This window comes from Eptesicus fuscus, chromosome 5, assembly GCF_027574615.1.
Source record: "Eptesicus fuscus isolate TK198812 chromosome 5, DD_ASM_mEF_20220401, whole genome shotgun sequence".
NCBI lineage: Eukaryota > Metazoa > Chordata > Mammalia > Chiroptera > Vespertilionidae > Eptesicus > Eptesicus fuscus.
The window spans coordinates 102,561,319-102,574,579 of record NC_072477.1 but is presented as its reverse complement, the minus strand read 5'-3'; the positions used below and the strand labels follow the sequence as shown (position 1 = coordinate 102,574,579).

The 13,261-nt window shown below is 35.6% G+C and overlaps 1 protein-coding gene across 18 annotated transcripts in view; it reads left to right on the top strand.

The window, feature by feature from the left end:
• The window catches only part of PARD3 (par-3 family cell polarity regulator), a 699,476-nt gene that overhangs the window by 411,353 nt on the left and 274,862 nt on the right, over nucleotides 1-13,261 (top strand). For 8 of the 18 annotated variants that reach the window (XM_054716624.1, XM_054716630.1, XM_054716621.1 and 5 more), the window contains 3 exons: nucleotides 1,314-1,503; nucleotides 7,784-7,935; nucleotides 8,979-9,023. In XM_054716624.1, coding sequence (XP_054572599.1) covers nucleotides 1,314-1,503; nucleotides 7,784-7,935; nucleotides 8,979-9,023 — 387 coding nt within the window. The remainder of the gene's footprint in view (nucleotides 1-1,313; nucleotides 1,504-7,783; nucleotides 7,936-8,978; nucleotides 9,024-13,261) is intronic. The other 10 variants (XM_054716632.1, XM_054716629.1, XM_054716628.1 and 7 more) reach the window with 3 other exon arrangements.

Below are 13,261 nucleotides of genomic sequence, written 5' to 3'. Positions count from 1 at the left end.
GGCACAAGGTTTTGGTAGTTAGCCAGAAGAACAATAGGCATTTTTGGGAGGAAAATGGCATCATTCAGACCCCAGCTTTATCTTTAAGGATCTAGGGCCTGGAATCATAATTTTATCCTAAGAAATGTAAATTCCTGTCACGCTGATCTCTGAACCTGAGCAGATTTTCCTGAAAAAAACTGATAAGTGTAGACAGTTCTGGGTCTTTCCTTACCAAGAACACTATATACTAATTGAATAAATCAAAATTTATAGGCTCCCTTGTCTTGGGCTGAAAATCTCTGGGCAGTCAGATTCTTTTTTTGTTTGTGTTCTTTTTTTTGTGTTGTTAATCCTCACCCGAGGATATTTTCCCATTGATTTTTAGGGAGAGTGGAAGAGAGAGGGAAAGACAGAGAAAAACATCTTTCTGAGAGAAACACATCAAATGGTTGCCTCCTGCATGAGCCCCGACCAGGGCCGGTGCTGGGGAGGAGCCTGCAACCAAGGTACTTGCCCTTGACCAGAATCGAACTCTATGCTCTATCTGGGCCAAACCGGCTAGGGCTCAGATTCTATTATTTACTTTTCAAGATCAATTGTGCCATCTTCTCCCAAACCTTTGATTCTATAGTTGCTCATGTTTGAAGCATCACTTGATTGCACCGTGGGCATTTCTGCTTCATGCATTGAATGATGATCCTGCCAATGAAAAAGACATTAATCATTCAAAACCCAACTCTGATGTTAACTTTTGTTAAGATTCTGAGCATCTTCTGTCTCTAGTTACCCAGGCAGTAACAGCACTAGAGAATGCCACAGTACTTTTTGCACGTCACTCATAGCACCAATCAGTTATCACCTTTTAAATGTTTATCTCCTTCTCTAGGGTTTGAACGATTTAGGGGCAGAAATTAAGTCTTTCTTACATACCTGCTACATGAATGAATGGGTGAATGGTTGATGTAATTCTGCAGGGCTTCCCTCTAAGTTTCCTGATAAAAAAATTTCAAAGGACTTTCATAATGTAGAAACTATGTAGCATTTTCACATTAGAAGACATTCTGGAGATCATATCTGGCTTTATGAAACTTAAAACCAGAGGAAATGAGTTCTCAGATCAGAGCTACATAGCCCTGGTGGTAGAGGAAGGAATAAACTTGAGGCGTCCATTTGACATTCAACTATGAAAAATAAATTGCCTTAATTAAATTGTGTTCTGTCAGGTTGAACAGATGTTTGGAAATTTAGATTTTTTTCTGATGTAGCAAAGTATTAATACACATTAACACTTAACACGAGTCTAGAATTTCTTTCTTTTTTTTACTGGACAGGTAAATACCAGCTGTCCCCCACAGTGAATATGCCCCAAGATGACACTGTCATTATAGAAGATGACCGGGTGCCAGTGCTTCCTCCCCATCTCTCCGACCAGTCATCGTCAAGCTCTCATGATGATGTGGGCTTCGTGACAACAGACCCTGGCCCCTGGGCTAAGGCTGGAATCAGTGATTCAGCAGACTGGTAAGTTCACACTCCAGGGAATAGAAGACATTAGTGAATTACAATCACAGTTTATCTGTGTTTTTAAAAGCTCTATCACTGAGCACGGTTAATTTTTTTTTTTGGCAGCGTTCTATTTTCATGGTTTGAATACCCTTATTAATTATCATTCTTTTAATAAAAAATTTCCTCAAAGCCTATAAACTTGCCCAATTGTTTTAGCCTTTGCAGGGCTGTATAATAATTTAGCCAAAACAATAACAAAACTACCACTAACCAGAAAACCCTATTCATTTGTTAATTTACTATTTATTGTTTTTTATCAGTTTTAATTTGTTGAATTGTTTATCTATTAAGTAAATACATTTTAGGCAAATCTCTAAGGTAACTCAAAATTTGTTATAATTAGATGACTTTGGCCAAATTAATAGTTGATATGTTCTGTGAATGGGAAGATTTATTTTAAGAGTGCTATAGCTATACTATTTATTTTTCATGGGCTTTTATTTTTCTTCCTAATTGAGTTTATTGGGGTGACATTGGTTTACAAAACCATACAGGTTTCAAGTGCACAGCTCAATAAAACATCGTCTGCTCACTGCATCGTGCATCCACCATCTTTTGCCCACCTCCACCCCCACTTCCCTCTGGCGGTTCCCACCGTTGTCTGTGTCTGTGTATATATCTATATTTTTGGCTAATCCCTTCATCTTCTTTCACCCAGTTCTTGCTTGTAGTATTGTGACTTTGGGCAGTCTGATGCTATTTTTTTTTCTCCTGTATCTTTTAAAATTGAAGTATGCTTTTGATATTATTGAGCAAATGTGTGGTCCATGAATGTGGATGTGGGTTTTAATTTGCATGCTTAGCAATTATATAAATCAATAAACAATAGGAAAGTGCTGCTTCTCGATGACCTTGTAAGATTGTATTGATAATTAACACAAACGGTGTGAAGCATTATACCAGAATTTTCTCATTGCCCTTTCTCTTTTAGGAATACATCAGCAAAATTATATTTTAATACTAGTGGCCCAGTGCACAAAATTTGGGCATATTAAAAGGGAATTAATTAGAGGAAATACTTTAATATTGCTATTTGCCCTTTCTCTATAATAGAAGTGTCAGAAATGAAAGGAAATTAGTAAAATGTATATGAAAATAACATATAAATTTATTAATTAACTGGGCGGGAACACAGGCAGGCAGCCTCACCTCAGTGCTGGGCAGGGACGCATGCAGGCAGTGTCACATCCCAGACCGGGACACACGCAGGCAGCGTCATGTTAGCGCTGGGCATGCCTACGCACACCTCCACCAGGGGCCACTCCCAGGCCGGGCGGCCTCCAGACCAGGCCGTGTGGGGGCTGCCTCCGCTGGGGGCCACTCTGGGCTGGGCCACGGAGGCTCTTCTGGTGATGGCAGTCCCCGCCCACCCGCTCCTTCTGTACATGCCTCCTGCTGAGCGGTTGTGACATTACGGCGTCCTGGACAATTTGCATACTCCTCTATTATTATATGGGATTATAGTGTTGTTCCTTCACCACTTACCCATTTCTGTTTCCTCCTCTTCCCTAGACTTGCATCAACATTAAATATTAGATGGGATGAGTCCTGGTGACTGGCATTTATTTGTGTTAACATTTTAGTGGTGACCTTAACAAAGTGAACGACGCCCGCAGTCCTCTTCCCCCATTCCTCTCATGAGCTCATGAAAACACATCCCGGTCATGGGTCAGTTCTCCATGGGTCAGTGTTCTTTGAGAACAATCTCACCTTTTATTTGCACCCTTGAAAAGTCCATATCTCTCTTTCTTTCTCCCCTCCCCTCCCTTCTCCTACTCTCTTCTTATCTTCCTCTTCCTCTTCCTCTTCCTCTTTCTCTTTATCATCTCTTATCTCTTATCTCTTTTTCTCTCTCTTTCCTTAATTCTCTTATTGAAACACAGGATTTAAAAATAGACCTCCAGCCCAGCCAGTGTGGCTCAGCTGTTGAGCATCGACCCAGGAACCAAGAGGTCGCTGGTTCGATTCCCCCATCAGGGCACATGCCCAGGTTGCAGGCTCAATTCCCAGTAGGGGGCATGCAGGAGGCAGCTGATCAATGATTCTTTCTCATCATTGATGTTTCTATCTCCCCTATCCCTCTTCCTTCCTGTCTTTAAAATATATATATATATATGTATATATACCAATAAAAATAGACCTCCAATCGAGCCCCCATGATAATAACTTATCTGAATGTGTTTAAGTAAACTCCCATTTGAACTCCACAGATGCCTTTACATTTGCTGCTACAGATTTTATCTTTCTGAAGTGAGAGCAACAACAGGGAAAAGCATTCATCTTCGGGACAAAAGCCTTTGAATCTCTGCCATGATGGGAAATTGTGAAGGTGGCAGAGGAATAGTTCCATCGGGGTCTCTGTGTTGGTGAAACTAAATAAATAACTAGCAGGAATTAATTGTGGCATTATCTTCCCTGAAGGGATTCCTGAAATGGCGAGGACTTGTATGATTTTTCTGTGGGGGATGTGGGGCAAGGAAAACAATATGAATAAAGGGTTATCTAAACAAGAATGGCAGCTGTTCTGAATCACAGCAGGAAATGTAAGCTTTTCAACCTGACAATATCTCCCTAATCCTTGATGAAAATTTTATGAAAACAAAAGGGAAATAAGACAGGATTAATAACTGGAATTTTAATAACATTAGGGGTCAGGATATGGTTACATTCTTTAAAGAGTCAGCTGTTAGTCCTGAAATCTAACTTGTTATGTATTCTACTGTACTGTTTATTGTGTCTGAAAGTAGTTTAGTGGGTCTATTGATAGGGAAGAATTAATATGTCATGGTTTAAGAATATTTAGTTATATTAAGACTCATTAATTCACCAACTCATTTGACATTTTAAATTGTGTGTGTTTACAGTTCACTGTACTGGAAGGATAAATATGTCAAATGGCTAAAATTTTAATTTTTTAACTAATAGAATATACTTTTTTCAATCCATTAGTTGATTTAGGGAACATTAACAATGGTTTATGGGGAAAACAGTATATCTAATTTTAATGACAACATAACTTTAGAGGATATAAAATTAGTTTATGAAATATGATAAGTAGTTTTCAAATAGCATTACCAATAACAATTTATATTTCTTTGAAAAATTTTTACCAGTAATTTTATTAAAATTGTATTTCAAATTCATTCTGTTCATCAATTTGATGCCTTATTGGAGTTCAGGTTTTAAAATATTCCACATGATACTAAAACAAACAAACATATGCAGAATGGTTGAAGAGATCAACTTTCAACATATAAAAAAGTAATTTTATTGAAAATGTGTTATTTTCGAGTTTTCCATTACTGGATTTTAATTATATGGGTTTTAATTTTTCACTTCTAGGACTGTATATTTAAATTGGGATGTATGTACTTTGGAAATTGTAAGCATAGTCGTATCTGAATACTACTATGTAAGCATAACACACAAGCATATATATTTATGAAATATGCATAAATAATATACAATTATATATATAATGCTCACTATTTCTGTACATACCTATATACACAGTACACTTGACCCTTGAACATCATGGGTCCACTTAACGTAGATTTTTTTTCAATAAATATTGTACTGTTTTCCATCTGTGATCAGAAGTCTGCAGGTACAGAGGGCTGACTGTATGATTGCTGTACACCATTTTATATTGAGAACTTAGTATCCATGGATTTTCAGTACTTGTGGAGGGTCCTGGAACCAATCCTTATGGATACTGAAGAACAACTTAAGTTTTGGGGGATTAAAAACATATGGATGTTTGACTGCTGGGGGATGGGAGTAGTTGGCTCTAGTAACCCCAGTGTTGTTCAAATATCAGCTGCCTGTAAGCATCCTTGGATGTGAGTGGGCACATAAGGCTTCAAGATAAAGTTTTATAGGAAAATATATGTTAAAAATGGAAAGAGTGTAGAATATTAACAAAATAATTTCATTAGGGCATATGCATATATGATAGTGTTTTACAAAACAAAAACAAAAATACATTGTTTTGCCTTGGGCTCACCTCCCAGTCTCTGTGGGTATGTCCTTTTTCAGTACCTGGGCCAGGACTAGGGTGAGGCAAGGTACTTGCCCAGGGTTAAAAATGTAAGGAGGCACTCACTCGCAGGTTCCAACCCTGAACTTGCATGGTCCTGAGAGTGAGTGCTGCCTTAAATTCGGAGCCCTAGGCACTTACCTTGCCTCATTCTAGGGGAATTCTTTGTATTTGGTGGAAAAGATTGAGAAAGAGTATTCCTTTGTGTGGTTTTTAAGGATCCTATTTCCATTATCATATTTTGTATTACCTTTTTAATTTGAGAAAGTCTTTGTTGGGCAATAATAAGTTATTTTGTATAGGGTTTTGCAGTTTACAAAGGGCTTTCACCTATGTCATTGAATTCTCTCATGGGCCTTGTGAGGTGGATGAAGCAACTAGTATTCTCTCTATTGAGCATGTAGGACATGCGGGCAATACATTTCAGTTCACCTAACCCAGTGGTCGGCAAACCGCGGCTCGCGAGCCACATGGCGGCTCTTTGGCCCCTTGAGTGTGGCTCTTCCACAAAATACCACGTATGGGCGCGCACATACAGTGCGATTGAAACTTCGTGGCCCGTGCGCAGAACTCGGTTTTCGGTCTGGGCGAGTCTATTTTGAAGAAGCGGCGTTAGAACACTCAAGGGGCCAAAAAGCCTCATGTGGCTCGCGAGCCGCGGTTTGCCAACCACTGACCTAGCCTGACATCAGAGCATTTTCCTTGATGTCTTCCTTTTCACCAGTTTTGGTTTAGCTACTTTGTAAGAGCCAGTTATTTTATGCTCAGTAAGTTGTAACTTAATATCTTACAGATATCCAAACTAGATCACTATCCTTTTCCCAATATGGAGGATAATTCTCAAAAAGGGCCCTTGCTTCCGTCAGGAGCATAAGGAAGGTTGTCATGAACCCAGCTGACATAGGGGAAGTGGCCCCCACACCTTCCAGCAGATTAGTTAACTGGGGAGGCAGATTCTGCTACCTGGTCAGATAGGTAAGGGGGCACAGCCCCTACATAGGAAAGCTATTTATTTTCTCAGTGTGCCCAGAGGAAAATGATTTTCATTGTATGGGCTGTGCTCAGAAAACGTGAGATGCCTTTTAAAGTCTTTACAGGTTTTTACAAATAGGAGTGATTTCCTATCATCCCTGCCACTTCCATTGGGAAAACACATCAAACTGTATCCTGTTCCAATGGTTTGCCATACACTTCATCATCTCTGCTTCAGCCACTGTGTTGGTATGACCATATCAAATGTCATCTAGTCTAAGTCTTGCTTTTCCTGACTTCCTCAAATACTGTTTATTCTCTCAGCTATGCAACCACAGCTTCTGCTATATACTTCTGGTTTGGTATTTTTCTTAGGAACTCAGAAATCTGAGATCTTTTTCTTTGTTTTTTAAATACATTTTTACTGATTTCAGAGAGGAAGGGGGAGAGAGAGAGTAAAATATCAATGATGAGAGAGAATCACTGATCGGCTGCCTCCTTGCATGCCCCACACTGGGGATCGAGCCGCAAGCCGGGCATGTGCCCTGACTGCGAATCAAACCATGACCTCCTGGCCACGCCAGCCAGGCGAGATCAGAGGTCTTTTGACTTTGGTACCCAGTAGGAGGCCTTAATCAGAATAGGTTCTAATAAAGATTGTTGAGTTGACCTCCTCAGTTGATTAAGTATTGCAGAGAAACTACATCCTTATGAAACTACATGCCGTAAGGTGCTTTTGTTTTATTTTCTGTAACCCCAGATAAAGGATATATAAGAAGATCAGAAAACGTATATCTTTTTTAAAACTTCTATTCATTTTCAATTTATATAGTTACTTGTTTGCTGCCAATATTTGTATTAATATATGAAAAGTTTCCTGAAATTTTCAATCATTTTAATGTCTAAAAGACACAAGGCTTATTTTTTATAATCATTTAAAAATAATAATGTATTGTCGAGTAGAGTGAGGAAAATGTCAGAGGAAAGTAGAAGAGGAGAGAACTCACATGGAGAAAGAATTACTAAATGTAAATTAATGTTGTATTTTCCTATTACTATACAGCCACAGTTTTAAAAAATGTATTATATTTGTGTAATTTAGTTTAAATATTTTTGAGGAATATACTTACACACACACTCATATACACAGGTATATATGAACTTTCCTAAATTGAATGTCTTCTATTTTTAGTAAGTATGTTTATGTTTTTCTTTTCACACCAGCTCTTTGAGTCCAGATGTTGATCCAGTTCTTGCTTTTCAACGAGAAGGATTTGGACGCCAGAGTATGTCAGAAAAACGCACAAAGCAATTTTCAGATGCCAGTCAATTGGATATCGTTAAAACACGAAAATCAAAAAGCATGGATTTAGGTAGTGAGTACAGTCTCCATGAATCTTTATCTATATAGATGCTTTCAGATTAAAATTGATGGTCCCAAATACATGTTGTTTACTTGGAGCAATAGAGAAAAGAAATGTGAAATGTGATAATTTGGCAAAAATTAATTTTCCTCAGAGTTTGAGATAAACATATTTCTCATAAATGGCATGTTTATATAATGTGCAATATATTAATATATATGTTTTCTAATGAAAAAAGAAATAAACACATGTGCATATCATGCTATATTCATGTATCTTTATTTGAAGCAATGAAATGTTTTAACACTGGCTGTTTAAAACCAATTTCATTGAAATAATATTTGTTTGGTTTTGGCATTCTGAACTAAAAGAAAAAGTTTTGGAGAAAAATCATTATCTCAATCCATGTCTAGAATTTGGGTACTTCATATTTTCCTTTTAATGCTATTCTTTAAGGTTTATTTAATAGAAACTCTCATGTGTTGAGAAGAAAGGCATTTAATTGAATAATAATTTGAGAGACTATTGTAGAAAGTATTTGAAGCAAATGAGAGCAGGAAAATAACCATAGTGGTTCAATCAAACACCAATTAGGTAGTGTCTCTTTTTAAATTCTAATCCACCCAAACAAACAAACAAATAAAATAATCATGTCTGTAAACTGATTGAATGATTTTTAAACCCTTTGTTAATCAACTGTAACTTATTTATGCTGTTCCTTGGTGGCTTTTTATACTTCAAGACTAAAAACATTAATTTAAATTAATTACATTTTACATGCATAAAAGAAAAATTTGGCAATACATTGCTTTGGCTAATTATGATATGCTAACATAAATAACATTACATGTCTGTGAAATGAAATGACTGGCATATTGCATGGAGACACTGCTTCCCCCCCCCTTTTGATTATATATATTTGCTTGAGTTTTCATATTATTTGCATGAAATATTACATAAGAATTATCACATAACTGAAAAGATCTGGGAATGGTTGAAGCATGTTGGGCTGTGGGACTAACTGGGCTAACCATTATACATTTACCTTTTAACAGTAGCTGACGAGACTAAACTCAATACAGTGGATGACCAGAAAGCAGGTAAGAATGGACCATTAAACTGTTGCCATAGAAACTGTGGTCCAAGAAGCTTATCATAATTATAGAGCTGCCAATCATACTGTATGTACACATAAATATTCCAGTCTTGCATGGATATTTTCATTGTATAAGAAGAAAAAGTTTCTGTTAGGAGAAATTTATCAGTGTAGTACATCTAAATTGAAATGTAATTTAGTGCTTCAAAATTGCTTAAACAATCTAGATTTTCTTTATTATATTTGTGTAGGAATGTTTTGTCACAATTTAAGAAAAATCAAAATCCTGAGGACATGATCTCTTGGGTAGACGTTTGTTTTTAAATTATTTATTTTGCCTAGATTAACACCCAAAGACATATTTTCAAAGTGGTGACTTTTATTTGAAAAGGGTAATAATAGCACAAGTGTAAATATTTGTCATCGAAGGACAATGTCTAGTAATTACTATCATTATTCACTCAGAAAACCTTTTTTTTCCAATGCAAGAATTAGCTCATAGTTACCTGACATTGAAATTAGAGTGTATTATGCATATTGTTCCTTATCTTAACTTTGTGAGCCTGTGTAAAAGTTTCTGTGCTCTAGCCAGTTTGGCTCAATGGATAGAGCTTTGGCCTGCAGACCCAAGGGTCCGGTGTGATTCTGCTCACACAACACAGTTTCAGGCTCCTCCCCGGCCCAGGCCCTGGTTAGGGCGCATGCAGGAAGCAACCAATCAATGTTTCTCTCTGTCTTTCCCTCTCTCTTCCACTCTCTTCAAAAATCAATGGAAAAATAGCCTCAGATGAGGATAAATAAAAGAATAAAAGTTTTTGTTATTTTGTTTTGTTAACTATTTAGGGTGACTTCAGAATGCTGTCTAAGCCATTCTATAGAAACAATGGGTTATATTGAACCGGGATTTTGCATTATAGTATATTTTACTTTTTATGTTATTTTATGAATATAATAAAAGGAAAGTTTTTATTTACAGTTAAAGTAATGTGCTTTGTCCAATGAGAATAGTGTTTTAATTATTCTAGGCCCAATATGATGTAGCAGTTATACCACTTACCACTAATTAGGTTCAATTCACCTTTTTAACCTACAGTAGTAATTGATTTGAAAATGTGTATCCCACATATGTATGTAAAGATGATTGTGAATTGGAGTTTTCACATTCTGTAGAGTAAAAGATGGATTGTAAAAATGATATCCAATAAATCATGGATTCACTATAGTGCAAGGCAATTGACTATAGCCTCAGCTGTTAGTAAGTAGTTATTTCTCTAATCAAACATAAAATTCATTTAAATTTTGAAATAAGGCTCAAAAAAATAATTTTTGATAGTTTCCATATGCAAATTAATTATTAGTTTTTGGAGATATTATTGTACAGTACTTTTAGGAAGTAAATTCTGTCCAAATTAATGTTCATAGAAACCAAAGTGAAAAAATTCAATAAAGAACATGAATTTTTACATTATGCCAATTAGATAAAATAAAGGAAAATACTTAATTTAAACAACTCACTACTACTAAAAAAGAATAGAACAATTCATTGTGATTAAAATATAATGATATTCAGATTTTAACTGAAAACATTAAATAACTTTCATGGTGAGAGGGAAATTTTATCACCTTAATTGAATTGTGTTTATAGTGTTTTAACATCCTAGATATAAAGAGCTTTTTTTCTTCTTCTTTTTTTACTATGTGCAGTCCATCCTACAAATTAAATTGGAAAAATTTGGGCTGGGGCAAAAAAAAAATTATTATATAGACAACAAATTTTCAGTTATTTTTCTCATTTCACTTCACTTGAATTGTTAAGATTATCATGATTTTATAGTTTAGTCCAGAGTTTTTTGGTAGAGTCATAGTGGCATTTTTAGCATAGATTGTCTAACCATAGCCTTTTATAATGAAAATTGAATTCCATTTCCCTTCCCCTGCAAAAGACATTCTGTACTTGTTTTTCAGCAAGAGGGGTAGGAATAGAAAACGAGACCTAGGGAAAATAGTGTGATGATTATTTTCATTTAATTCCTGGAATTAAGGGTTTTCTGATATTTGGGAGGTAAATTTACTTTCTGAAAGAAAAGAGAGGACAGGAATTAGACAAGAATTGGGTTGCTAACAGTTTAATCCTTGAATAGAAAAAGTAAAGTATCCTAATGAACTAAAAGATTTATATAAGGAGCTTTAAATGTTATTTAAATATTAAAGGGTATTGATTTTTTGTGTGTTTTGTAAATACCACTAATTCTTTGCTCATATTTTAATAGAGAAACAAATTTTCAATTTTCCTTAATAGTAAATGCAGAATTTTTAATATTAGGGATCTCACTAAACCTCATCCAGGAATTTAAACACATTAGTTAACTAAACCTTTGTTAAAGTTTCTTTGACAAATATAATACTTAGGTGAATAATATCCATTTTATAGATCAAGAATCAGCAAGCTCTTTCTGTAAAGGACCAGGTAGCAAATATTTATGTAGGCCATTATAGCAGTTACTTAATTCTGATGTAGCATAAAGCAGCTATAAAATATATGCAAACAAACAGGCAAGATTTGTTTCAATTTTTTTTTTCCAGATTTGCCCCAGGTCTACTGATCCCTGTTATTAATTAAAAAATTACAGATGCTTTTTCTTATAACATTTTATTGTGAAAAATTTTAACCATATATTAATATAGAGACAGTAGTTCATTGATCTGTCATATATCCCATACACACCATTGATAATTATCAACGTTTTGTTAAAATGTTATTCTACAGTATAACCTCTGATTTACACTTAGAAAATATCTATTGCTTGTTTAGTTACACTTTGTTTTGCTTCCCAGATTTGCCTGCGTTTATGTATTTTTTAAATTTATTTTTTGTTAACTATCACCCAAGGATATTTCTTCCAAGTTTTTATTTTTTATTTATTTTCTTTTTTAAATTTATCTTTATTGTTGAAAGTATTGCAGATGTCCCCTTTGTTTTCTTTTCCCATTGACCCTCTCAACCCCACACCAGCCCCTCCCAGGCCTTCACTACACAATTGTCTGTGTCCATGGGCTATGCATACATGCATATAAATGCACCAGTTAATCTCTCCCCACCCGCGCCTTCGCTCTGCAGTTCTTGTCTGTTCCATGCTTCTATGTCGCTGGATCGTAAAAGTTCATCAGTTTATTTTGTGCATTTTATGAAACCAAGAAATCACCAAATATTTGCTTTATTCACTTTGGTTCCTTGATTTCTTACTTTTTGTTCAGTTACTTGGAACAAAATTTGTTTTCCATCCTGTGACATAACTTTTACGGGTATTTAGAACACAAACTTGTCAAAAGTTATACTAATGTTATCAAGAGAAAAAGTAATATTGATCATCCTGGAAAGAAATAGTTTATGTGAATTTTTGTCATAAAATAATCTATATATATGCAAACCTACATTGAGAAAGTTAAATAAATCATCTTTGTCTCCCCAAGCACAATAATTATGGGATATTTCTTCATTGGAATCATCTGTCTGTCTTTCTGCCTGTTACATTTTTACATATTTAAACTTAAAATTGCTATCTCATTGTGAAAATTAGGTGAAGATGTAATGTAAATGAATCTTAAAAAGATAATTCTTGTTTTGACTCTCTGAATTTAATTTTTACTCAGCTTTACACTCTGAGCCATAGAAAGCCTGTGTCATCACCGTATATCTTTTAGTAATACCATACCAAACTACTCCTGAATTATTAATCAATCTAGGGGCTAATGACCCATGTAGAGACAAAACTAGTCTCTCCTACCTGCCCATTTGTTTGCAGGAGTCTTTCTAATCATGTACGTGAAGAACTAATTCTGTTACTTGGATTTCCCAGTTGGTAGTACAAAGCAGGTACTTCAGTCATCTAGAGGCTAAATTTATCTACTTTTAAGTCCCAGGTCAGGCAGAGATGAATGATAACTTGCTTACCTAGTTAAAGAAATCTGTTTTGATTGCCTTCTAAAGCATGGTGCTTTTGGTGTTATTTTAGGCCTTTCTGTCCTAGATCTCAAGAAATAGGGGCAAATTGTGAATTCTCTGAGTTCTCCCCTCCATCTTACTGAAAAGTTTTTTGGTAATTGGTAAGCCTTCTTCCTTCTATTTAGCACATATTTCTCAAGGAGATATTTCCAGGCCTGGGGGTCTAACTCCTCATGTCAGCTCTTCAGTCTCTCCTCCGTTACTTCTCTCTAGGGAGAGCTCTTATGTAATTTGTTTCT